The sequence below is a fragment of the Oryza sativa genome, chromosome 8 (assembly GCF_034140825.1).
Source record: "Oryza sativa Japonica Group chromosome 8, ASM3414082v1".
Lineage (NCBI taxonomy): Eukaryota > Viridiplantae > Streptophyta > Magnoliopsida > Poales > Poaceae > Oryza > Oryza sativa.
Window position 1 is genome coordinate 24,501,970 of NC_089042.1, and position 27,306 is coordinate 24,529,275.

At 46.1% G+C, this 27,306-nt stretch overlaps 3 protein-coding genes and 1 pseudogene across 3 annotated transcripts; 3 read left to right on the plus strand and 1 right to left on the minus strand.

Annotated features, from left to right (window-relative positions):
• The first annotated feature begins 4,188 nt into the window (after positions 1 to 4,188).
• LOC107275404 (F-box protein At3g07870) lies at positions 4,189 to 5,034 on the plus strand. Its single transcript, XM_015793841.1, has one exon. The coding sequence runs from the start codon at positions 4,189 to 4,191 to the stop codon at positions 5,032 to 5,034; it is 846 nt and encodes a 281-aa protein (XP_015649327.1).
• Positions 5,035 to 5,747: 713 nt separating this feature from the next.
• LOC107276586 (uncharacterized) lies at positions 5,748 to 7,189 on the minus strand (annotated as a pseudogene).
• A 9,656-nt stretch (positions 7,190 to 16,845) lies between these two features.
• Positions 16,846 to 21,125, plus strand: LOC4345915 (LRR receptor-like serine/threonine-protein kinase RGI3). Its single transcript, XM_015792951.3, has 2 exons — positions 16,846 to 20,222; positions 20,493 to 21,125. Exons 1-2 carry the CDS (start codon positions 17,393 to 17,395, stop codon positions 20,975 to 20,977), a joined length of 3,315 nt encoding a protein of 1,104 aa, XP_015648437.1. The 5' UTR covers positions 16,846 to 17,392; the 3' UTR covers positions 20,978 to 21,125.
• Positions 21,126 to 22,584: 1,459 nt separating this feature from the next.
• On the plus strand, positions 22,585 to 27,038 carry LOC4345916 (elongator complex protein 2). Its single transcript, XM_015795356.3, has 10 exons — positions 22,585 to 22,903; positions 23,002 to 23,089; positions 23,531 to 23,616; positions 23,817 to 23,970; positions 24,182 to 24,342; positions 24,423 to 25,091; positions 25,199 to 25,517; positions 25,647 to 25,864; positions 26,037 to 26,214; positions 26,318 to 27,038. Exons 1-10 carry the CDS (start codon positions 22,727 to 22,729, stop codon positions 26,815 to 26,817), a joined length of 2,550 nt encoding a protein of 849 aa, XP_015650842.1. The 5' UTR covers positions 22,585 to 22,726; the 3' UTR covers positions 26,818 to 27,038.
• The last annotated feature ends 268 nt before the right edge of the window (positions 27,039 to 27,306 follow it).

Below are 27,306 nucleotides of genomic sequence, written 5' to 3' on the forward strand. Positions count from 1 at the left end.
TAGCTGAGTAACTAGCTTATCAGGGGAGCCTTGATGCCGAGAGACATGTGGATTCGCCGGGGTGGTGTCGGGGAGGACCCCTGGGCTTCCTGGCACAGTATGGTCTGGGACCTAACCTGTTGTTGGTCTGGGACCCCTCTCGTCGGCATATGGTAAACCTGTGTCGGCTTTGGAAATGCCTTGTCATGAAAGCTTGGAGGTCTCCCGACGTGGCTGATCCCCCACGGGCTGGGTGATCCGGGTTAGTAATGTCGTGTGGGTAAAGTGTACCCCCTCTGCAGAGGTTAACAAACTGTTCGAACAGCCGTGCCCACGGTCATGGGCGGATGTGAGGTGATTCCTAGCGTAGTTTTGTTTGACTACTGCTTGTGAAATTGCTGTTGTGGAAAGGGGTTCGATGTTTGAAAAATCTGCATCTGATGGGATCAGCTAGGCCCGGGTGGCCGTTTGAAAGTTGTTGGCCCGGGTGGCCGTTTGAAAAGCTGTTGACCGGGTGCCAACCTTGATTCAATTCTAAAGACTGATACATTGCACATACTCCGACCGGACGAGACGTACTGTCTCATCCGTGTCGTTTGAGAAGCACTCACTTAGTTGTTTTTAGAAAAGAGTTCAAATAAAATCAATTGCAAAAACAACAGCCTTTCTTTGAAGCCTGCATTAAACATTTATTTCCCATGGCTTGCTGAGTACTCCCGTACTCACCCTTGCTCTATATAAATAATTCCCCCCCCAGTTGCTGAAGAAGATGAAGCGGATCCTGCTGATGAGGAGTTCTTCCAGGAGCAAGCCGGCTACGATGAGTTTTAGGGTTTCGGCCTAGTTCCCAAGTCGCGCCTGTGTTGTTTGGTCCTAGTCCTGGCTTCCGTTTCCCCTTTTGTAGTGCAGTTGTGAGCTCGGGATCTGCCCGCAGCCCAACATGACTGTACCTCTACTCTATAATTAAGTGACCTTTGTTGCTGTGATATCTGTCTTCCTGTGATACCAGCACTGTATCTTGGGATTGGTATCGATTAACAGGTTAATTTGGAGCGTCACGGGCTAGTTCCAGTCGGTACTAGTTCGGGGTGTGACAAAGGGGGACCCACCTTGCCTGGGTCAGACGACCGTACATGCCTTCAACCGGAAGCAAGGTGGTCGTGCGTCCTTGGGTGGGGCCTAACGCCGTCCCCCGCCTGACACGAGGGAGATCCTTGTCATTCGCCATTAAACACGTAGAGACTTTGGTGACTCACCACGCGTGGAGGGCACTCCTGGGAACGTGCTGATGGGACGGGGCATATCTGCCCCCACTCCATCTGACACAGAGTGGAACGTGGGGGCACTGCCACCCGTCCCATCGTCTGCGACCAGTCACAGACCGGTCGTCACAGACCGGTCAATCGAGCGGCGCCGCACGCCCACCCCACACCGCATTAAATGTGGCATCGTGCATTGAAGGCGCGCGGAGCAGTGTCTCTTGCTCCGCCTGCTCTCCCCGCCACGTGGTGACCGGGCGAGGGCCTCGGGGTGGCGCACGCTGAAGGCCCGAGGGTCATGATGTGGCCCCCCGAGGCCCCCTGGCCGCGTCAGTGCTACCTGACTGCCCCCTCCCCTGAGGAGGTGGGGGAAAGCCAGGCCGCTCAGCCACGTAGCCAGTCGAGAAGGCGGCTTCCCTCTACTGTGCGTACCCCGAGCCCATATCACCGACAGCACTACTACCTTTTAAATTAGTATAGATGACTTTCCTCTTTATCCCTGTTTCCGTTGCTCGAATCGAACAAGGATTTTAACCTCTTTTTCGTTTTTTCCTACATCTGAATTTCTCAATGCACAAACTCAATAAAAACCATTTGCATAAGTTACACTCAATGCCTGCCTTTGAAAATTTAAGATTGATTTCCAGACACATAGAAGATCTAGATTTTAAAATGAACTTTCCCCCTTCTAAAAAATGATTCTTCTCATAATGCCAACAGAAATTGCTCAAAATCAAAACCGAATTAAAAATTTTTTGGTTCGGTGTGCCAAATTTATGTTACCACTTGTAGGCATACCTGAGAGATGTGTTTCGGTTTTAGATTCAAATTTGGACCTTAGTTTAATTTTTGGATTTTGACTTTGAATTTATAGTATTCCGGCCGCCTACTATCGTCTTTCTGGAGCCCTGATGCATCAAAAAGCTCGCCATTGGTGTTTATAACAACAAAACAATAGCCATCATCTGCAATACTGTTGTACAAATACAATATGTAAATTCTCGTGTTTTGAAGGCTTGAATTATTAACAGCCCTAATTTCAAAAACGCTATTTCGAACTGAAATATAAAAAGATCGATATGTATCTAACAAATTAATATCAGATAATTACATGTCAACTAATTGCAACTACAAATCCGTATCGAACGGCGAGTGCATCTCGCGAGCTCGTCAACAACTGAAGATCGATCGGGAGTTTCGCGACGGCGACGGCGGCGGCAAGGCCGCTACACCGGTTTCAATGGACGACGCCGTCAGCCGGGGCGACCTACCCGCGGACGCCCACGTGGAGATCCTGCAGCGCGTCCCGCCGCTTCCGCCTCGTCTGCCGGCAATGGCGCGACGCCATCGACGAGCGGCGCGCCGGCCGGCGGCGAAGTGCCGCGCCAAGACGCTCGTCGTCGTTGATGATGATAGGGATCTACCTCTTCGACGACCTAACGAGAGGGATCAGCAGGGAGGTGCTGCACGACTGCCAGAACAGTTGAACACAGGCGTCACCGTCGGCACGTACGTGCAACGGCGTGCTCTGCACGTGGCACTGGTACAGCTAGACTAGAGGCATCGTCCGTCTTGGGCAACCCGGTCACCGGCGAGACGCGACGCTGGACATCCCGCCGCCGCCGTGCCCCGCCCCGGGTGTCTACCCTGGATATATAGCGAGGGATCACAGCAAGTTCAGCTTCGATCGATCGGCTACCTGCCGGCGGCGTCGACGGGGCGGTACAAGATCGTGCACTTCCCCGTCAAGGGTGTTCGACGTGGTGCGGGTGTTCATGTTGGTGGATGACGCGTCGTGGCGAGACGTGGCGGTGAGTGGCGCCGGATCGAGCCGCCGCGGCGGCTGCGGCGTCGCCAGCGTCGACGGCGTCATCTACTGGGTCGCCAACGTACGGCACCGAGATGGCCATGTCGTTCGACCTCAAGTACGAGCGCGTCGCCGCTGTCAAGCCGAGCTGCCGGCGCGTTCGGTGATGCCAACGGAGGTGCGCGGGCGGCTCGCCGTCGCCGCTGACCGAGGTACAAACATAGTACTCTCTCTATCCCTAAATGTTTGAAGCTGTTAACTCTTTTAAATATGTTTAACCGTTCGTCTTATTAAAAAAATTTAAGTAATTGTTAATTCTTTTTCTATCATTTGATTCATTGTTAAATATACTTTTATGTATACATATAGTTTTACATATTTCACAAAAGTTTTTGAATAAGATGAATGATCAAACATGTTTAAAAAATTCAACGGCGTTAAACATTTAGAAAAGGAGAGAGAGTACTAATTAACATAGTCGATACTAGATGGCTCGAACCATACTCGACTCGAGGCGTACCACTGCATTCGATAATCGATACTAGATCGGCCGCCACTGCCAGGACATCCGGGTATTCGCCTAGGTGGAGACATCTGAGCCGTTGGGTGTATACAGGCTTGGTAGACACGTGGCTGATGGTGTGACCGTGTGAGAATGTGAGATTGCAAGGCTGCAAATTGTCACGGGATTGTGGTTCGTTTTGAGTTTGTTTGATTCATAATTATAAGTTTAAGTTTTTGACATGTGCCAAAAGAACACTTTTCTGGAGATCAAAAACATATGCTTTGTGTTTTAGTTAGATATTCTAACTTTAGATTTACATTTTCGGTTTTGAATATGGAAGTTATATCGTAGTCTTCCTCCTGTTACTACATTCATAAATTCTACTGGTAGTGGTAGCGTTTTGAATGCTAGACTCAAAACTCTAAAATCCAAAACCGAACACAATTCTAGGCAATATTAGCTTGACCACTACGTAACTAAACAATACTACCAGCAGGAGAGAGATCTATCTATTTGAATCAAACCCGGGAAGATTTTGAATACCGTACCGAACGGCGAGCGCATCTCGCGGGGCCCTTCAACGACTCGAGATCGTGGCGACGGCGACGGGCCAAGGCGGCGCTACACCAGCGGCAATAATGCAGGACGACGGCGACGGCGACGACAACGGCTGGGACATGCCCTCGGATACCCTCGGCGAGATCCTGCGCCACCTCCCGCCGCTCGACCGGCGGCGCTCCCGCCTCGTCTGCAGGCAGTGGCGCGACGCCGTGGACTCGCGCGCGCCGGCGAGGCCGGGCCCCGCCAAGACGCTCGTCGTCGCGCACGGCGCAGGGTACGTGTTCGACGACGTGCCGGGAGGGAGCAGCAGGGAGATCCCGTCCCCCTGCCCTCTCGCCAACATCGTCGGCACGTGCAACGGCCTGCTCTGCGTCGTCGGCACCGGCGCCGGGTTCACCACCGGCGGCTTCGTCTTGTCCAACCCCGTCACCGGCGAGGCGCTGCACGTCCCGCTGCCGACCAGAATCGGCGCGCCGTGGAGAAGATGGGAGCACAACGAGTACTACAGCTTCGCGCACCACCCGACGACGGGGCTGTACAAGATCGTGCCCTTCCCCGTCGACGACCGGTGGACGGGGTCGTTCGACGCGGTGCAGGTGTACACGCTCGGGGAGGCCGCGTCGTGGCGGGACGTGCCGGCGCCCGCCGGATCGAGCCGCCGCAAGAGCTGCGGGCTCGTCAGCGTCGACGGCTTCACCTACTGGGTCGCCATGGACACCGAGAAGGTCATGTCGCTGGACCTCAAGGACGAGCGCATCACCGTCGTGATCACGCTGCCGGCGCCCGCGTCGGAGCCTGGCCGCCAGTGCCGCCTGACCGAGGCACACGGGAGGCTCGCCGTCGCCGCCATCGTCACCCAGCCGACGAACACCAAGACAGAGGTAATTACTACAAGATTCCAAACTTTTACCAAGGGGGTTTAAACCGTCGGCCACCTATTTAAACTGTCGGCCATACTTATTACTGAGTGGGTACCGTCGGCAACTTCCCCTCAGCAACATGTGGTCGGTAATTGATCATATTGCCGAGGGTACCCTCGTTAACCATGTACCCGAGGGTTTCGTCCCGAGGGTTTACGGTCGGTCATTTTTTCAGAGACCACGCATGGTTCTTTCTTGCCGACCACATTTCCCGAGTGTATACCGTCGGTTATTCTTATTCTCACCGAGAGGTTTATTTTCCCGTCAAATTGAGAACCCTCGGCTATTTAGTGACCGATGGTTCTGTAGGCCTTCGGAAATAGTATTTGCCATAGGTTTTTTTTATACCGTCATCCATTCGTTACCCTCGGAAATAGTATAACTGAGAGGTTATTTAGGTTACTTGGAAAAGTAAATCTAACCCTCGGTAATTTGATATTTTCTAAAAAAAAGCAAATTTAAATTGTACCCATTTTTAATTAATCTTATAAAAGTAACTTACTGCGCATAGTCACATCAAAATAAATTTCAGCTTAATTAATCCATAAACAGATCCACGGGAAGTTCAACCATAAATATATAACCAAATTGTTCTAAAATATTTATCATCCATCACCATAGCAAAACTAAGTAATACATGACATGTCTTGCATGAAAGACTTTAATTGAAACAAGTCTGTAACATTTAAAATAAGATAGATTGAGAGGAAAAATCTCTAAGCTACAAGGGTGGTCCGTCTTCTATTGCCCTCTTCTTCAGGAATCTCATTTCCTTCCTCAAGATCAAAATCATTGCCCTCATCATCATCAATCTCATTTCCTTCCTCTTGATCAAAATCACTCTGCAGATATGATTGTATCTTAAACATTAGATATTGTACTATATTTAGATAATGTTAGGTACTGCACTAGAGAAAACTTGTATTCGCTATCACAAGAATACTTTGAAAGAAACTTATTTTGGAGGGTTTCTACATTGGCACACATGGGGGAGTTCCTGATGAAAATTTCCAAATCTAGGAGGCAAGTAGCATATGTGTCTAAGTCCAAACTTAAGCTAGTAATTGATCATTAGAGGTTCAACATTACCGAGGATTTGGTTCTCATAATTATTAAGCAGAAGTCTTTAAAAAGTAAAATTACAGAGCTTACCCAAGCTTCTTCTGTCCTCTGGTTGCATAGCTGTTCATTATTTCCTTGTTGCATCTCGTGTGTGTGCTGCCAAGCAGCAGCAAGTCCTTGTTGCCCACCTTTTTTATGTTGCTACATTACAAATAAATTAGTATATGCAACTTTTTTAATATAGGAACAAGCTCTATGGATTGCTACAAATTAACAAAGTACCAGGGACTGCTTCATGGCAACCAAGCCTCACGACCCGTCGCATTGGTATACAGTATCACCTCCAGCTAACCTGTTTCTCTTCCCATTTAAAGATTTCTTCCTAAATTCAGGTGTACTCTAGTGCTCAAAAAGTAAACGCCAACCCTCTTCAGTAACTAAAAAATCCTTTGGTTTAGCAGAAACCAAAGCTTGCACAGTAGGCCAATGGTTACCATCCTCATCAACATCCTCTGCTGGTACTTTGCCTTTTTTATATAACTTATTAGTAGCTCTTTTCTTCTCTTCAAACAGCATTTGTGGCACTTTCTTCTTGAAATTTTGCTCCAAGACTTTATCAGCTTCCACTTTGTCAGTGGGATCACATTTAAAACAATACTGCCAAATCAAGCAAGAATAATATTATTTTTCCACACTGTTGAGACTATCACAAATCTGAGGAAATCTTACCCAAAATTCTTTAAGAACTCGGTTAGCTGGTGACATTATTCTTTCATTTGTAGACCTCTTGTAGTCCCTCCAAGTAAGTGCAGGTGTCCTGAATTCTGGGAGACCAATAGCACTAGGATAGAACATACGCAACAGTGCACCTTGCACTGTTGATGGTCTACGAGATGAGATATGAGGATACACTTCAAAAGCGCTACAAACAGAAAAGTAAATTATTAGTATATCCACAAATTCGTTCATCCATATATATTGGCTCTGTTTTGTAATAAAGCTTTTTGTTAAGCATACACTTGAAGAAGTCAAAATGAAATTTATTTAAAACTTACTCGCCAGCTAGGACTATTCTAGGACGATCAGCCTCCTCCATTAGAAGGTTGCCTGAGAGTGTCATTCAAAATTTTATATACTATATTCCAGAAGTTAAAAAATGAGTATATATGGGAGTTTTCTAGATTCAACAGCCATGGGCATGATTGTGCAGCGAAGAATGACAGTGTATAGATTCCGAACAGAAAAAAATGGACAATCTGCAGGGGAAGTAAACTAAATGAAAAAAGTACATGTCTTGAAGAATTCTACAGTGTGCCAGCCAGTGTGCAAGTAATATGGGGATACTGTGAAGTGAAGAGGAAGTTCGCTATATCCCTAGATAAAAGGGAGAAGTGGATTGGGAGATTTGAGAAGAGGAGTAAATTAGGAATTTTTAGGAAAGAGCCAGCACTGGGGCACCCAGGCGAAGGGCAGAGTCCACAGGACAGCAGCATCCACTACAGATCTTTGCTAATTATCTTAATTTAACACATAGTTGTTCATCCACTACAGATCGTTGCTAGGAAAATGCACTCAACAAAAATCGAAAATCAGATTAATGTAGAGAATAAGGTCATTGCAGGAAGAAAACTTTGAGGGAGGGAGAGCAGGAGGGAGGGATGACCATACCTTGACGTGGAGTGGTGCCCTCGCGTGTGCCCGGCGAACAAATTCCGCCCGTGGGGGAGATGACATACGGAGAGGAAGGGAATTCACAGATTCAATCTAATGAATCAGTTTTGCTTCCAACTATTTCGAAGGAGAAAAGGCGCAAGAGTAGGAGTATATACTTATCGCGTGGGTGGCTAATTTGCGCGCGTATTATTTTAGGAGATCGGAAGTGGGCGCGAATAAGGAAACTGTCGGCCACACTGCAAATTGGAAATTTTTAGGTCACTAACACGTACTTTAATATTTTGGTGCCTCTTTGTTCAGTGTACAAGGCTGAGCTTAGCTGGTTTGGAACTATTATTTATGTTGGAGGTCTTGAGTTCAAACCCAACATTTGACATATATTTTTTAAAATTTTGGATTGTATATATACATCATGCTTACAAAATAGTAGATAATATTAATAAAATATGGCCACATTTTTATGCTTTTTGGCACAATTTTAATACTATTGAATAATGTTCTCTTCAGTTTGACGTATATGCATGCCATTTCATAAACTACTCACCTGGTCAAAGTTATAAACTCTTTTAATGCAAACATACATGAGCATACATGGTTTAATCATGTGAAAAATAATCTTATACATTGCATTTGTAAAGAAACGAGATAATAATTTTTGAGATTGGGATGTTGTGCCATGAAGCGGGTACATACAGTGGGCAGGGGGCCGAGAAGAATGAAATGAAAAAGGAGAAAATTGGCTATGATAATAACTCGCATAAAGAGGATATATGAGAATAAAATGGATAAGCATATATACTATCTTTCATGCTAAGCACAAGATGTCTTATATATGAAACCAATCAAATTGAAGATAACAACTATGTGGTTAATATGGTAAAGACTAGAGAGTCCATTAATATACCCCTCGGTTACTAATATACCCCATCGGTCACTAATAATAATTTTCGAGAGTTATATTAAACCCCTCGGTTACTAATCTACCCCGTCGGCCACTTATAATCATTTCCGAGAGTTAAATTAAACCCCTCGGTTACTAATATACCCTATCGGCCACTAATAATAATTTCCGAGAGTTAAATTAAACCCCTCGGTTATTAATATACCCCGTCGGCCACTAATAATAATTTCCGAGAGTTAAATTAAACCTCTCGATTACTAATATACCCCGTCGGCCACTTATAACCATTTCCGAGTGGTATCTTATAACTCTCACTCACTGATATATCCCATCGGCCACATGCTAAATAGCCGAATGTTCTCGTAACCACCCTCATTAAAATTTCAAACGGTCGGCCACCTAAATTTTCCTGACGGTCTGTAGGATTTTTTTACTTGGACGCTCGGCAAATCTTAGGATTCTAAGCACCTGCTGATCACAGCAGTCTACAGTCTGCTCCTCCATTAATGTCTGATCTGATGTCTCCTGTGCTATAACTACATGTATGGTTAGAGAACTTTACTAGTCTTCCCGGCTAGCAACACAAGGTGCCAGCTAGCCGGTCCGGGTTTGAGTCTCACCCCCTCTTTAATTCAAAATTAATCTAGTCCTTTCTAGATTGGTTTCATTTTTTTTAAAGAACTTTACTACTACCTCCGTCCTAGAATATAACAACCTAGAATAAGGGAATACTTATAAGGTATATAAATTTTTTACACAGTTTTCAATAACAGACTTTAAACACAAATTTATTTTATATTATATATGTTATCAATAACTATAAAATTAGTCACTTGAAAGTATTTTAAAGTACAAATCTAACAATATAACATTATATTGTTAGTGTAATTATTAGTCATTAATTATAAAAAAATTACTGAGTTTAATTTTCTTTAAAACAAATAATTTGGAACGAAGAAAACATTATAGAGAGCGAATCCTAGAGATCTAAAATCCTCTGTTTCACCATCTTTTCGAATGCTTCCACCATCTTCTTTGCTTAACCATCGTCAGTTGCACTTCTAATGAACGGTGCTCTAACTAAGTGCATGTTCTTATCCGTGTCATTCCTTGACTCTCCTCTGTTTCTCCACGCAGGTGTGGGTGCTGGAGGGCGGCGCGGGCGGCCGGAGGTGGATCCGGCGGTACAGCGTGCAGCTGCACGGGCCGGACCGGCAGATGGTGTGGCCGCACTTCGCCCACGGCGACCACGCCATGACGGCGTCGACGTGGCAGTATTCCAGAAGCCACGAGTTGCTGTACGTGCACAGGCTGAGCGGCGGGAAGGGCCTGCAGTGCCGGGAGGCCCGGATCAACGGCAAGTCGCCCGGGAAGGCCGTCGGCAAGTACGACCGCCGCACCTACCGCGATCTCCGGACGTTCGCCTTCGTCGAAACCACCGAGCCGCTGAACGTGTACAGTGGCCATGGCTGCAGACACATCGGGAAAGAAATTTCGGCCGGTTGATCAGATCGGCTGCAATTTAGTCTCACGTATCACGAATTTAATTTGCTTTGTTTGAGTTTTTTTTTATTGATTAGTATTCGATTCAGAGTAGTACAAAGATCGGGATGTGGATTTTCATCCCTCGAGTGGACTGTTTGCATGTAACCTAAATAGTTATAAAAAAATTAAAAAAAATTAACAACATAGATTAATATGAAATATATCACTCCACAAACATACAAGACCAAATTCAACTTTTATAAGTTGCAACAAAAATAACAAATTAAAGTGAAAGTAGTTATCGCACATTCGCACCTAGGGCATATTTGGATTGCTACCAAAAACATGCCCTACCAATATTTTGGTATTTTGAATAGTACTTGTGTTATTTTTTTGTTATTTTTTGAATCTACCAAATTCAACGTAGATTTGTTATTTTTTTATAACTTGTAGAAGTTGAATTTAAATTTGCATGTTTGTGGAGTGATATATTTCATATTAATCTACGTTGCCAATTTTTTTTATATTTTTTATAACTATTTAGATGACATGCACAAAACGAGAGGATATCCCCTCGAGGGATGAATTTACTTTCCCTAAGATCGTGCTCGTACGCCGCCTCACGAATGGCGCTCGCGCGTTGCCGCGGGTGTTCACGCTGCGCGACGCGTCGTGGCGGGGAGGTGGCGGGCGTTTGCCACAAATCTTCCAGCGGCATCGTCAGCGTCGACGGCTCGACGTACTAGTTCCTTGCGCCGCCGGCCGCGCGCGCGGTGTCCCAGTTTCCCGGCGAACACCGTGTGTGCCGGGGTGACGAACGTCAGAACGTGCACGCTCGGCTGGTCGTCGCGGTGAGGCCGGGGCACCGGCGAGGATGGACGTGTGGGTGCTCGAGGCGAGAGGACGACGCGGCCGCGGGAGAGCGTGGAGAGGGGCTCTGGATCACGTCGCCGCACCTGGCGCACGGCGAGCACGTCCAGGGATCGGGCGCGCCTGTAACGGCGCAAGGCGAGCGACATCGCGGTGGTGAGCGGCGAGGAGAGTCGCCGGCGACAGCTAGCCGCGCCCGCAGGAGGAGGCGGAGCTCGTCATGACGCAAGAGGAGGACGACGGCGGGCTCTCTTCGTATTATAAGTCATTTTAATTTTAATTTTTATTTACTATTTTTTTAAATTTAATTAAGTTTATAGAAAATTATGAGAATATTTCTAACCCAAAGCAAACATATTGCTAAACTATATTAAATGTTAGTTTTGGTGAAACAAATTCCAGTGTTGTAGATGTTAATTTTTTCTACAAATTTGATCAGAAATTGTTTAAGAAAGATTCAAAATAACTTATAATAGGAAATGAAGGAGCTAAGACGTTTGGCGGCCCACTAAGCCAATGCGGAAGATACGTTGGCCCATGTAACTATACTATAAAGCATTTCATACTGACATATTACACATAGTGACATGCCTCATGCTTAAGAGCACCGAGAAAATCTGGCCAAGTTTTATGGCTGTATACACACAGCTGATTTATACTACAAGCATATACTCTGTCGTTTCATATTATATATAATACGTTGTGGCTCTTTTTCTAATCAAACTTTTTTAAATTTGACCAAGTTTTAAAAAAGCATAGCAACATTTTGAACAGAAAACAAACATACACTCAAAATATATTCAATATTAGATTTAATTTGAACACAAAACAGACATACAATAAAAATATATTCAGTATTAGCTTTAATACTAAAACTAATATGGTATTGTAGATGTTGCTAAATTTTTATATAAATTTGATTAAGCTTAAAAAAATGTGACTAGGAAAAACATCCAAACGTATTATAATATGAAACAGTGGGATTACATTTTAGTTGGATCATATAGGCGAAAGCCCAAAGGTATTTGGTTATAGAGAAAGAAATTATCAATTTCCTGGTTTTTTTTTTGACAGGTCAGTTTCCTGCATCTTACGGGCGGTCCAGAAAATTTTGCGGTTCACTCTGCAGTCTGCACCGCCGTTGTGCGACGCCGACGAGCGCCGTGCTGCAGACTTTTTCAGGTAACCATGAGAGTTCCCAGGGCGCAGAGGCCAGAACAGCGTGCATCATTCTGCATTTCTGAAGCAGTGTTCATCATTTCAAGAATTACTGATCAGTATTAGCCAGTGCTTGCTCAGAGCCTGGGACCTCATGTGCTCATACGTTTTCTTTTGAAGGCAAGGACGGGAAGAGTATTTCTGTAGCAGTTCATCATGTTAGTTTTGCTAAGCACACTTTGCTGCTGTTCTCTTCGAGCCTGAAGAACAGAATCTGTTTTTCTTCTGAAGGCAAGGAAAGGAAGAGGGACCCTCTGTTTGTGTTTGTTTTGGTTATGAACATTTTGATAATGTTATTTTCAAGCCTGAAGAACAGAACCTGCCTTGCTCTGAACAATTGGTATCTTCAGTTTTCAGGTTTAGGAATGGGAACCTCTAGTTGTAAAAGGCAACAAAATCTTTCGCATTATTTGCGAGGAATCTAATAATTGTGGAAAAGGCAAACCTAAAAGAATGTCACATCATGCAAACAAGATCAAGTTTTGCACGGGTGCTGGGAGGCCAGAATGCAAACCAAAACACGCCTGCAGAAAATGCATTTTATGCAGAGGTAACTGCAGGCGCAACTATATTCTTCGATTCTTGATGATGGATGACAAAACCCAAAAATATCCATTATTGCAGGAACATCCATGGCCGATGACTCAATCATAGAGTTGGTAATCTAATCAACCAACTCATAATACAAAGCATGCACGCTTAGTCAAAGCACTATGCAATCTTGTTTCTTGTCAAATAGTTGCCGAAACCTTCCATTCACACAGTTGTATTGGCCTGTTGGCTGTTGTTCGTTTCAGTGGACCTCCCAAAATTTTCCTTTTGCCCTAAACTAATGAAAGCAATAGAGAATGGCCGTGCACAATCTATAATTAATTGCAATCTAATTAGTCTTTGTAACCCACTCACTATATACAAAAATGCCCAGAGGCATAAAGATGAGGACAGTGATGTGGGTGCTAAAGACAACAAAATCCTGAAATTAGGGGATGACAATATCATCTCCAACCACTAGGTCTTGTTCATAGGGAACACTGAAATGACCCCATGCATCAGCATGAACACATCACACTGTATTCTAACACATTTCCTGCTAGTATATCTTAACAATCGCAGTGAGTGAGTTTTCATTTTTCAATACACAAATGAAAAGGGCAGGCAGAGATATGGATGGTGACCCTTCTTGTGCTTTGAAGAGCTGGACAAGATAGACAGTCTTTTTTGCCAAGTTTTATAGGGAAAGAAAACATGGAGTAGTGCCGGGTGAACTAACTGCCATAGACCCATGGTGATAGTCACATCTTGCTGATGAACAGATGTTCCAGTGCACTTCTGATGATCTGCAATTCTACATGGCCTTCTCAATTGTGACCATAAGAGAATACAAGGTCTTTTTGGATTGGCAGCAAGGGGCCAAAATTTTGTGCTTGCCATTCTAGTGTGCTGTTCAATTTGTTTGGCTTATGTCTGAACAGAGAATTTTGCATTATGAGATTGCACAAGAGAACTAATTAATTAGGGTAATGAAGTGAGTATGATGGCCTCCTAATCCTCTTTGCGGCTACTCGATGACATAACACGTGGAGAAACTCAAAGGAGTTGCAAGGATTCGTTAGGATGCCATTTGATCCTAAAACTTTGGCTTTCACACAAATCCTGTGTGGCCCAACATGATCTCCTGCTTTGTCACGCCATGGAGCTTCCCAAATCTCCAAAGGCACAAAGCTGCATTAGAGTTTGATTAATCTGAACTTAATCGTATCATATCCTGGCCAAATTTTAGAAGGCTGCAAAATCATGGAAACTATCATCGGATAGACTCTGAATCTGTGGAGCAGACAGATGCCCCCAAACTCGGTAATTTGGGTTCAGCAGTGGTCAGGCTAGAAGCTTGGACGTCTACCCCTGCTAGTACTTTAGGCATTGCACTTTGGAAGCAAGAACTAACTATATGTGACTTTTACCTTTCTGCAGCTATCTTTAGCTGTTGCATTTTCGCTGTCGATAGAATGTTCTCCCATCTTTCCAAAGGTTACTATAGGTAACAAGGTAAATGCTACGCTCAATGCATTAGAACATTTGCATTTTGACATTGTAGCTAATCCAGGTAGGTAGCAGAAATTTTTAAAGTCTAGCTCTAGAGTGTTAGGTATAGCATCTTGCAAGCCAGAAGTAAGTGTGCGTGTGTGTGTCTTTCTGCAATAGCTTACTGTTTCATTTCTTAGATGGTGAAACGTTGCTATCTAAAGGTCACTGAGCTTGGTGATGAGGAGATGCTGGCAAAGTGGCAAGTGTGAAATATTTAACCATTTGACAGCACTGTTACTGTGATTGTGAGCATCTATATGGGGACAGCACGTTGCAAGAAGTGTCTAATGACCGGGAAGATAAAAACTTTTATCCTCTGTGCACCTCATTTAACTACTCCCTGCAGTTTCTTAGCAGCAGAATGTTCTGAACTGACAGAAGTCACATTCGGTAAAATGTAATAGCGACAATCATAACTAGCTTTTGACAATGTACTCTGCAGGAATTCTTGGGTTGGATCTATCCAAGTACTACGTGAAGTCCAGACCATGTTCTGTAAAAGATTTTAAAGTACAAAAAAGGATCAGATCTTGGCTGCAACCTGCTACTAGGTCTGAAAAATGCTCTTTGGTGTCAGAGAACCAACGGAAGAATGAGATGTAAAAGAACATGCATTACAGCTAGAACAAGGTACAGGTTTCATCTTAATTAAACCCCCGCGATAAGTCTGCTTAAACTTAACCATGTGCTCCATGTTGTCTTCAGAGTGCAGACTTCAGGCCACCATTCACCACACCACAACCCCCCTTGATGGGATCTAAATCCATACATAGCCCTCTCTCTATATTCCAATGATGCTTCCATCCCCATTACACTAACATTGTTAACCATGTGAGACACCTAACATGTCTCCTAACCTGTCTGTCATTGCTCATGTGGTTGCATTTTTAACCTAAAGTGATTTATTCATGTTCTTGTGGTGTTATCTATACTTGGTATATAGCATTGACTGCATAAATGTTAGAACTAACACGTCTAATCTGAGATCAATTCATTCAACTTGGAACAGTAGGGTGATTCTTGAGAAGGATAACTAGCTTGGACAACCTATGGATAGATTTAACTAGCATACCGCATTAGCACTGAATGTTATCTTAACATGTTATCCCAAATAGTCCCTTCTACTCAAAGACATGTACATGTTCTTGCCCAAAAGTGATGATTTTTCACTAGCATATATTCTTTTCGGTTACTTTCCAGCGATTTTGCCACCCTTTTGCATGGGTAAGTTGGCAGTATTTTATCATGGCTAATATACTAACCTTTACCCCTTTACTGCCATGTGCACCCTAAGATTCCTATCTTATTCTACCTCACTTGCTAGTTTCCTTAAACAAAAAAAACTTCCCTGATGCATATGATGAGTTCACAAGCAGTAATAAGAGTTTGCCGGCTCTTGTATTTTATTACTATTTTTATGGTTTCTTCAGAAAGTTAGGCATGTGATGTGAACATGCTCTTTTCAACTTAGCAAAACTGTACAGTAATCTAAATCTTGACAATACTGGTTAATTCACTGATTGCTTCTACAGCTGTATTTTCCCCAGTAGGGTCTTCTTTTCTAATGTCCTGATTAGTGTTCACAACGTGACCCACCTTGCAATTGTTTAGTACTCTACTAATCTACTGTGAATTACTGTGGAGGAAGTTAGTGCAGTGCCTTGTACAGTGCTTCAGGCTACACCCCCTACATAGACCTGCCTAAAAGTTTGTTTCTTTGTCCATGTGCAGCAGCACAATATCTTGTCGGATCGCTGTTGTACTCAGTAATACGCTAAATACTACTAGCAGGGAAATGTTTAATGGTTTGCTAGATGAAATGATGCATCATATACAGCACAGAGAGGAACATGACAACAGGGATAGTATATGTGCAGTTATCTGTGGCAGTCTGCTACTGTAACAGATCTGATAAAATCAGGTGAAGATGATTGTGTAGGGTAAATAAAAGAAGGATATTCTGAAGGAAATCATTAGCAGGTCATCAGTCCCAACAAGGTTGGATTACCAAGAGCACAGAGCATGTTTCACCTGCATCACTGCTGTATCTGTATGATGTTAAATTGTTAGCTTTTCTAGAAAGTCAGACTTCTGAATCTTCCATTGCCAAGATGTAAAGCCATGCAGTAACAAAACGAAACAAAACACAGTGAGTTGAGCATAGTTAAGGAGTTTAATTTCTCAAAAAGTACTACTCAATGTACCGGACTACTGGAGGGTAGGCTTGACAAAGCTTAGTTCAGCTACAAGTTTGACATAATTGCCAAATTACTATCTAGTACTAGGAATATTTTAATTACAATTCTGCAGTAAAACAAATTTGGAGTATTTATTTCGCAAGATGGTCTGAACCTCTGCAGAGCAGCAGAAACATTTCAGAAGGTAATACTCAGAGGAGAGAGCATGTCAAAGCAATACAGTAAACAAACACCAGCAGCAGACGCTGTTAACTTCTGACCATCCTGAACCAAAGCAGTACAAAAAAACAAACTTTCACAGGCACTAGAATACCGTACTTAACAATGTATAAAAGTTGGATTACCGAGAGAATTACATGTTTTTTCCCACAACCCAAGAGAGGAGATGTTTTTTTTTGACAGCAGCAACTGCTCTAATTAACAATTCAGGGTGACCCTATGGCAATAATCAGTACATCAACTAGGGGATAAACATATCCAAATGATGACATCAACAGGGCTCCATGCCATCTTCCTCCCATCTTCTCCTTATAGCTTATAAAACTGCACATATTCCTTTCTGATCCATAACTTCAAGAACCAATTTTTTTTCTTTTGCACAATCCAAATCACTCATCACTTGCTCACACTCAACACTACTACTCAAACACCACACCCAAATCAAATCCGTTGTTTATTGCAAAAGAATATCCTATAAAAGCTAATTAGATTGTTTAATTGTTAATTTGGATCCAGATCTCCAAAGCCTCTGAGATATAAACAAATTGTGGGGTTTCCCTCCTCTACAATCCCAAGGCCAGGAGGAGGCGCCACCGCTCCAAACCAAGTCCTCACCTCTCTCTCTCTCTCTCTTCTCCTCTTCTCTACGATGCCGCCGCGCTGGCGCGCCACGGCGACGAGGCTTCTCGTGCTCCTCGCGTGCGCGTGCGCGGTGTTCGTCCCGCGGTGCCATTGCGTCGGCGACCAGGGCGAGGCGCTGCTGCGATGGAAGGCGTCGCTGCTGAACGGGACGGGCGGCGGCGGCGGCGGGCTGGACTCGTGGAGGGCGTCGGACGCGAGCCCGTGCCGGTGGCTCGGCGTGTCGTGCGACGCGCGCGGCGACGTCGTGGCGGTGACCATCAAGACGGTCGACCTTGGCGGGGCGCTGCCGGCGGCGAGCGTGCTGCCGCTGGCGAGGTCGCTGAAGACGCTGGTGCTCTCCGGCACCAACCTCACCGGCGCGATCCCGAAGGAGCTCGGCGACCTCGCCGAGCTGAGCACGCTTGACCTCACCAAGAACCAGCTCACCGGCGCTATCCCGGCCGAGCTGTGCCGGCTGAGGAAGCTCCAGTCGCTGGCGCTCAACAGCAACTCGCTGCGCGGCGCCATCCCCGACGCCATTGGCAACCTCACCGGCTTGACGTCGCTCACGCTCTACGACAACGAGCTGAGCGGCGCCATCCCGGCGAGCATCGGCAACCTCAAGAAGCTCCAGGTGCTCCGCGCCGGCGGGAACCAGGCGCTCAAGGGCCCGCTGCCGCCGGAGATCGGCGGTTGCACCGACCTCACAATGCTCGGACTCGCCGAGACCGGCATCTCCGGCAGCCTCCCGGCGACGATCGGCAACCTCAAGAAGATCCAGACCATCGCCATCTACACCGCCATGCTCACCGGCTCCATCCCGGAGAGCATCGGCAACTGCACCGAGCTCACCAGCCTCTACCTCTACCAGAACACCCTCTCCGGCGGGATCCCGCCGCAGCTCGGCCAGCTCAAGAAGCTTCAGACGGTGCTCCTATGGCAGAACCAGCTCGTCGGCACGATCCCGCCGGAGATCGGCAACTGCAAGGAGCTCGTGCTCATCGACCTGTCCCTGAACGAGCTCACCGGCCCGATCCCGAGAAGCTTCGGCGGCTTGCCGAACCTGCAGCAGCTGCAGCTCAGCACCAACAAGCTCACCGGCGTCATCCCGCCGGAGCTCTCCAACTGCACGTCGCTGACCGACATCGAGGTGGACAACAACCAGCTCACCGGCGCGATCGGCGTCGACTTCCCGAGGCTGCGCAACCTGACGCTGTTCTACGCGTGGCAGAACCGGCTCACCGGCGGAATTCCGGCGAGCCTCGCGCAGTGCGAGGGCTTGCAGTCGCTGGACCTCTCGTACAACAACCTCACCGGCGCCATCCCGAGGGAGCTCTTCGCGCTGCAGAATCTCACCAAGCTTCTCCTGCTCAGCAACGACCTCGCCGGTTTCATCCCGCCGGAGATCGGCAACTGCACGAACCTCTACCGGCTCCGGCTGAACGGCAACCGGCTTTCCGGCACGATCCCGGCGGAGATCGGCAACCTGAAGAACCTCAACTTCCTCGACCTCGGCGGCAACCGCCTCACCGGCCCGTTGCCGGCGGCGATGTCGGGGTGCGACAACCTCGAGTTCATGGACCTGCACTCCAATGCTCTCACCGGCACGTTGCCCGGCGACCTCCCGCGAAGTCTCCAGTTCGTCGACGTCTCCGACAACCGGCTCACCGGAGTTCTTGGCGCCGGCATTGGGTCATTGCCGGAGCTGACGAAGCTGAACCTCGGGAAGAACCGGATCTCCGGTGGCATACCGCCGGAGCTCGGCTCTTGCGAGAAGCTCCAGCTGCTCGACCTCGGCGACAACGCGCTCTCCGGTGGCATCCCGCCGGAGCTCGGGAAGCTCCCTTTCTTGGAGATTTCGCTTAACCTCAGCTGCAACCGCCTCTCCGGCGAGATCCCGTCGCAGTTCGCCGGGCTCGACAAGCTCGGCTGCCTCGACGTCTCGTACAACCAGCTCTCCGGTAGCCTCGAGCCATTGGCAAGGCTGGAGAACCTCGTCACGCTCAACATCTCCTACAACGCCTTCTCCGGCGAGCTTCCCGACACGGCCTTCTTCCAGAAGCTACCCATCAACGACATCGCCGGCAACCACCTGCTCGTCGTCGGCTCCGGCGGCGACGAGGCCACCCGGCGGGCGGCCATCTCGTCGCTGAAGCTAGCCATGACGGTCCTCGCCGTGGTCAGCGCGCTTCTCCTCCTGTCGGCGACGTACGTGCTCGCCCGCTCGCGCCGCAGCGACAGCAGCGGCGCCATCCACGGCGCCGGCGAGGCGTGGGAGGTGACGCTGTACCAGAAGCTGGACTTCTCCGTGGACGAGGTGGTCCGGTCGCTGACGTCGGCGAACGTGATCGGCACGGGGAGCTCCGGGGTGGTGTACCGCGTGGGGCTCCCCAGCGGCGACTCCGTCGCCGTGAAGAAGATGTGGTCCTCCGACGAGGCCGGCGCGTTCCGGAACGAGATCGCGGCGCTGGGCTCGATCCGCCACCGGAACATCGTCCGGCTGCTCGGGTGGGGCGCGAACCGGAGCACCAAGCTGCTGTTCTACACCTACCTCCCCAACGGCAGCCTCAGCGGGTTCCTCCACCGCGGCGGCGTCAAGGGCGCCGCCGAGTGGGCGCCGCGCTACGACATCGCGCTCGGCGTCGCCCACGCCGTCGCCTACCTCCACCACGACTGCCTCCCGGCCATCCTGCACGGCGACATCAAGGCCATGAACGTCCTGCTCGGCCCGCGCAACGAGCCCTACCTCGCCGACTTCGGCCTCGCCCGCGTCCTCTCCGGCGCCGTCGACTCCGGCTCCGCCAAGGTTGACTCGTCCAAGCCTCGCATCGCCGGCTCCTACGGCTATATCGCACCAGGTAAAAAAAAAAAAAGCTTCACACGCTTTGAATCCAGATTTTTTTGAACCCGGTATTCTTAGCTGATTACGTCGATAATATTTAGATAAATTTCATTTTCATCTTAGATAAATTTAAAATTTAAAATTATTACAATTTAACATATAAACTACAAAGCTATGGTGAATCTGGTATCTGTAGTTATGCTTATGCTAAACATAACCTTACTTTCTGAAATTTTTCTATCATTTTAGAAAATAATTCTTTTTCTAAAACTTTTTTATATGACAGAGTACGCGTCAATGCAAAGGATTAGTGAGAAGAGCGACGTGTACAGCTTCGGCGTGGTTGTGCTGGAGATCCTGACGGGGAGACACCCGCTGGACCCGACGCTGCCAGGTGGGACCCACCTGGTGCAGTGGGTGCGGGACCACCTGCAGGCGAAGCGGGCCGTGGCGGAGCTCCTCGACCCGCGGCTGCGCGGGAAGCCGGAGGCGCAGGTGCAGGAGATGCTGCAGGTGTTCTCCGTCGCCGTGCTCTGCATCGCGCACCGCGCCGACGACCGGCCGGCGATGAAGGACGTGGTGGCGCTGCTGAAGGAGATCCGGCGGCCGGTCGAGGGCGGCGCCACCGGCGGCGGCGAGGGGAAGGAGCAGAATGCCGCCGCCGCCGCCGCCGCGCCTCCGGCGGCCGAGCGACGGTCGCCGGCGAGGAGCACGCTGCCGAAGGGCGGCTCTTCTAGCTGCTCGTTTGCCATGTCAGATTACTCGAGTTGAATTCTGTAGAGACCTGTAATGGTAGATAGTGAGTAGTGATTTCTTGAATTATTTGAGGTTACAATGTTGTATTTTTAGATGTATTTTGTACTTGTAAATTAATGTAATCTGATTTTTGGAAAAAGAAATATACAGGAATATCTGAGTATGTACTCTGTTCTGCAGTCAAATGCCTGTATATGGGGTTTAAATACGGCATTATCAAAATTTAGTAGTGTTGGACATATTGGTAAAGTTTTACCAAATTTTAGCAGACTTTTTAAGAGTGGAAAGTTTTATAATTACCAAATTTGGCAGTATAGTAGTGACAGGTACAACATGATTCATGGCGTACATGTATACTAGTAAAATATATGCCTTTACTAGCATACATGTATATATAAATTATATATCAAAGGGAGTAAAACACCATATATGAGATTTGAACATCGTCCATGGGAGTACTACTTAAACTTAATTTTCCGCTTTTGCTTAATGGCATTGTTTTCTAACATAACAAAGTTCAAGGCTTGAACCCATAAGGGAAATCCTAGCTCCACCACCGTAAGTATAGCAATGATAAGAATATGTATGATTTGTTTGTTCTATGAAATTTTATTATTAATGCTAAAATTTGGTTCTGTTGGAACTTAAAAGTAGCAATAAAGTGAACCGGTCTTTATTGCCAAATCACTAGAAAGCCGAGGGGTTGATTTGATACTACTTGATAGGCCGAGGTGATTTTGAGTTGAGTTGAGATGGTGCATTGGATTGGGATCCGGTGGCTGGTATCCACTAGGAATCCTAATTGGCGGCGCCAGCCCACACAGTCCAATAGGCGGCAAGACACAGTTAGGATTTTCTTTTTTTCGAATTTTTCCATATATGTGTAAACTTTCAACCTAGATTTGAATACTTTCAACTCTAACTTGAAAACTTTCAACTTTGACTTGAAAACTTTCAACTCATATTTGAAAACTTTTAACTTGAGATTCAAAAACTTTCAACTCGAGATTTGAAAACTTTCAACTCGAGATTTAAAAACTTTCAAGTACAGATTTGAAATATTTTAAGTTAAGATTTGAAAAAATATGAAAACTTTCGACTCAGATTTAAAAACTTTCACCCTAGATTTGAAAACTTTTGACTCCGATTCGAAAACTTTCGACTCAGGTTCGAAAACTTTCAACTCGAGATTTGAAAACTTTCAACACAGATTTAAAAACTTTCAAATTGAGATTTGAAAACTTTCAAATCAGATTTAAAAATTTTCAAATCGAGATTTGAAAACTTTCAACTCAAAACATTTTTTCAAAAAATAAGTGTGCTAAATATTAAAAAAAGTAATCAGAAAAAAAAGGAAAAAAAATCGCAAAAGAAAAAAAAATCGCGAAAAAAAGAAAAAGAGGGCTAATGGGCTCGTGGGCTAATGGGCCGGGAGCAGCTGACGCGCGCGCCGCCAACTAGCAACCCCCGGTATCCACTGCGTGCGTGCGTTGCCTGCTAGAATCCCGGCCCACCCACGGGAAATGGACCGGATAATCCCGGCCCACCACGGTAAATGGGCCGGAGAATCCCGGCGTGCCAAACAAGGCCTCTACGTGTTTCCGCCCGCCGCCTCCCTCTCCGCGCCGCCACCGTTTCTCCCAGCGCGCCGCAGCCGCCGCCGCCGGCGCACAACCCCAGCCATCACCTACTCCATACATATCCCCCCTCGTCCGGCCCACCGCTCCTCCTCGAGCAGCCTCTTCCTCCGGTGCGGGCCACGCGATGTCGCCGCCGGCAGCAGGAGGGCTCGCCGGAGCCCGCGGCGAGGGCGGCGGAGCAGGGGTGGGGAGGGTCTTCGTGGGCGCTGGGTGCAACCGCGTGGTGAACAACGTCTCCTGGGGAGCTTGCGGCCTCGTCGCCTTCGGCGCGCAGAACGCCGTCGCGCTCTTTTCCCCTTTGGTCCGCGCCGCCCCGTCTCGCTTGCTCCTCTCTCTCTTCCTTTGATTATTAGTACTCCATTATCTGTTGATTTAACCGATTTGGTTATGTGCGAGCAGAGAGGTGAGATTGTGACGACGCTTCCGGGGCACAAGGCCACGGTGAACTGCACCCTTTGGTTGCCCACGAAGAAGGATGTGCTCCAAAGTAAGTTTATTTATTTGTTTATTTATTTATTTATTTATTTATTTATTTATTTCTTTATTTCTGCTGTTATATTGCTTGTGTTCATATCTGTATATTGGAGTAATTTCAGTCCAAACTTTGTATAATATTGTTCAAATAACTTTTCTTCATATCTGGATGTTAGAGTAATTTCAGTTCAAACTTTGGATAATATGGCTGAAATAACTCCTTTAGACATCATGATGTCATATTACTGAGCTCCATTTTTTTTGGGAAAATTTTAAATTGCGTTTCAGCACTCTGTTACTGTAATTCGGAAATGGATGTGAGGAAGTAGTTCATTGAATATTTGTAGGTGCTAAGCTATTGGTATTGTAGATTACTTTAGATTTTAGATCAAAGGGGAAAAATGTTCTGATTCTGACAGATGAGTTTTTGGCTGTTATTCTTTGTGGTTTCTAGTCCGCTCCAGGGAGAGACACTATCTATTATCAGGAAGTTCTGATGGTATTATCATGGCATGGAAGATTGATTCTGGAAAAGGAGAGGTCAATTTCTTCTGTCTTCAGTCTTCACCTTACCATCTTTGCATAGATTGTTCTATAACTCCGTTAATGACTTCCACCTGCAGTATCCTATGACTAGAACTGGTTGCAATTTTATTTTCTGGGAAATGTTTCTACGTTGTCTTGAGGATTGACTCAAGTGGTTAACAGCAATTCTTTTTGTTTTTCTGTCTGCATTGCAGTGGACTCGTGCGTTGCAACTGCCTGTGATGCACAAAAAAGGGGTCACCTGTCTTGCTGGAAGGATGGTGTCAGATACTGTTTCAATATTTGCCTCCACCTCCTCAGATGGAACTGTGGTCATTTGGAAAATGGAAGATGAACCAACTAGTGTTGGTAAGATAACAGACACATAGATTGTGATAAATTGTAGTTAGAGCCTAATCTTGTTATTGTATCTGGAAGAAATCCATATTGATTCTAACTGGTATCTAAAGTAAGCTCTATTGGTCAAATTATAATTCTAGTAACTGTTTGATTTTGATCTTAAAGTTTAAGGATATGTGCACTGCTGCCCAACTGAAGTAATTTGCTTCCATATGTGCAGGCAGCTGTGAAGTGTCTTGTTTGCATTCTATATCCGTTGGTCCAAAGCCAATGGTTTCACTTTCATTAGCAGTATTGCCTGGGCAGGGAGGCCATCTCATTTTGGCAATGGGAGGTTTGGATCACAAGGTCCACATTTATTGTGGGGATCAGTCAGGCAAGGTTTGTAACTGATGCTTTAGTCTCTTTTTGCTATCCGTTATTGCATTGCTTGTCTTAAGTAAGGTTTTTTTGGTGTGCAGTTCATTAAAGCTTGTCAGCTTAAAGGTCATTCTGATTGGATTAGAAGTTTAGACTTCTCTTTACCTGTGATGATGGGCAGTGAGGAGCACAGCCTTTTCCTTGTTAGCTCATCTCAGGATAGAACCATTCGGATCTGGAAAATGAATTCGGATGCTGTTTCTTCTGCTCACACAACACCCAGAAAGGAAGATATTGGGATTGCCTCCTATATTGAAGGTCCTTTGTTTGTGTCCAGTAATACACATTACCAGGTATCATTGGAGTCCCTTCTCGTTGGTCATGAGGACTGGGTGTATTCTGTAGAATGGCAGCCTCCTACGCTACTAACTGATGATGAAGCTCATCAGCCAATGAGCATATTATCTGCATCCATGGACAAGATGATGATGATATGGAAGCCAGAGAAAAATACCGGTCTTTGGATAAATTCAGTGACTGTTGGTGAGTTAAGTCACTCAGCACTGGGATTCTATGGTGGCCATTGGCAGCCTGATGGCAAATCCATCCTTGCACATGGATATGGTGGATCGTTTCATATGTGGAGGGATGTTGGACTGGGTTCTGAAAACTGGCAGCCTCAGATAGTCCCATCTGGTCATTTTGCACCTGTATCTGACTTAACATGGTCAAGATCTGGTGAATATCTGTTATCAGTCAGCCATGATCAGGTGAGTTCTTAGAACAGTTCTAATCCTAGCTAATAGAATGTAGTATGTTAATTGTCATTCTCCTCACCACTTACTAATCCTCTTTTGCATCAACAATAAATACGCAGACAACACGCATATTTGCTCCTTGGAGAAGCCAAGTTAGCCCAGGGGATGTGACTTGTTGGCGTGAAATTGCTCGCCCTCAAATTCATGGGCACGATATTAACTGTGTGGCATTCATTCAGGGTACCGGGAACCACCGGTTCGTTAGTGGCGCCGATGAAAAGGTCTCTAGAGTCTTTGAAGCTCCTTTGTCATTTTTGAAGACCCTTCAACATGCAACTTTGTTGAAAACTGATAACTCTGGAGATTTTGACGATGTGCAAGTACTTGGAGCAAATATGTCTGCTCTTGGACTTTCACAGAAACCTATATATACACATGGTCAGCATTCATCATGCCCTCTTCATGAATATACCATATCCTTTGTTTGGCACTTGTATTAGTACATAATTTAACTTTTCTGAGTTCTTCATTTGGTTGTTACTTATGTCTGTTGACGGTTGTATTCAGGACCAAGGGAAACCCAAAGCAGTATTTCTAATGACGGGCCAGATTCCATGGAGACCATTCCTGATGCAGTGCCAACTGTGTTCACTGAGCCTCCTGTAGAGGATCAACTAGCCTGGAATACTCTATGGCCTGAAACTCACAAACTTTATGGCCATGGAAATGAACTCTTCTCCATCTGCTGTGATCATGAAGGGAAGATCATTGCATCATCTTGCAAGGTAATGTATATCTCTGGAGTCTGGATATCCATGAAATATTTTATCACATCTTGTCTGGAAATAACACATTTCTCAATTTGTCCTCATGTATGGCATAGTAACATTAGTTCATGCACTTTATGCTCGTAGTTTGGCTTGACGAGTGTGATGTAGTAATGTGACCTTGTTGCAGGCTCAATCAGCACCAGTTGCTGAGATCTGGCTGTGGGAGGTTGGAACATGGAAAGCTGTTGGCCGCCTGCAATCTCACAACCTGACAGTTACACAGATGGAGTTTTCTCGTGACAATGCTTTTCTTTTGAGTGTATCAAGGGATCGTCATTTGTCTGTCTTCTCAATCAGGAAGACAGGTAAGGACTTCTTCCTATGATCTAGTAGTTCCTACAAATTTGTAAACTGCCAATATTTATCTGTTGTGTAATTATTGATGTCATTCCACTTGTGTAACTCTAGATGATGGAGCAGAGCATCATCTTGTTGCAAAGCTTGAAGCACACAAAAGAATTATATGGGCATGCTCATGGAACCCCTTCAGCTACGAATTTGCAACTGGATCAAGGGACAAGACCGTCAAGATATGGAGCGTTCAAGATTCATCTTCTGTCAAGCTGCTCGTGACGTTGCCTCAGTTCCACGACAGTGTGACAGCATTGGCCTGGACAGGCCGTGACCGTGCTAGTAATGCTGGCATTCTCGCTATTGGCATGGACAACGGAATGATCGAGCTCTGGAACATTTCAGGGGGGAGAGCCTCCACTGACAGCAGCGGCTCAGGTTCATCTCCGCTCAGCTTTGCATGCATGCTCCGTTTTGATCCTCTGCTGTGTCATGTATCAACTGTGCACCGTTTACGGTGGCAGAAATCTGACTCATCCGATGAGAAATCAGCGCTACAGTTAGCTTCTTGTGGAGCTGATCATTGTGTAAGGGTGTTTGAGGTCCGTGACATTTGAGAAAGTTATATGATGGTGTAGAGCTTGGCTCATGAGCTGCATCTAGTTCTTGCAGAACATAGGCTTAGACATCTGGATCTCATTGCCAAACTTTTATATGTGATTTGGCAGTGTTTGTCTTGCCAGTATCTTCATAGATGTGTTGTACTCCTGTCCCAAAAGTATAAGCCCTTCTAGAGTTTTTTCTTATGGAGATTATGGAGAGAGTTGAAATTAAACAAGGGATGGTTGAGATTGAATGAGATGAGGAAGTAGGCGAAGAAACTGAATGAGAGAAGTAGTTATATTTCGGGGCAAAATTTGAACGCTCGAAATAGCTACATGTGGGGGACAAAATGTAAACTAGTGTTTTTTTACGAAAATATTGCCATTGTCATAGTTGCCAACAGAAAAATGCTATATAATGGCAATATTTTCATAGTCTACTTAAAGACATGTAGCATTGGTTGACTGATAAACGATGCAGTTTATTTGCCTTCAACTACAATT

Excerpts from the sequence above, each read along its gene's own strand:
- LOC107275404 (XM_015793841.1), top strand. The coding sequence starts at position 4,189 with ATGCAGGACGACGGCGACGGCGACGACAACGGCTGGGACATGCCCTCG.
- LOC4345915 (XM_015792951.3), top strand. The coding sequence starts at position 17,393 with ATGCCGCCGCGCTGGCGCGCCACGGCGACGAGGCTTCTCGTGCTCCTC. Across the intron at positions 20,223-20,492 it reads CTACGGCTATATCGCACCAG|AGTACGCGTCAATGCAAAGG; the intron begins GTAAAAAAAAAA and ends TTTATATGACAG.
- LOC4345916 (XM_015795356.3), top strand. The coding sequence starts at position 22,727 with ATGTCGCCGCCGGCAGCAGGAGGGCTCGCCGGAGCCCGCGGCGAGGGC. Across the intron at positions 25,092-25,198 it reads TATCAGTCAGCCATGATCAG|ACAACACGCATATTTGCTCC; the intron begins GTGAGTTCTTAG and ends ATAAATACGCAG. Across the intron at positions 25,518-25,646 it reads GAAACCTATATATACACATG|GACCAAGGGAAACCCAAAGC; the intron begins GTCAGCATTCAT and ends GGTTGTATTCAG.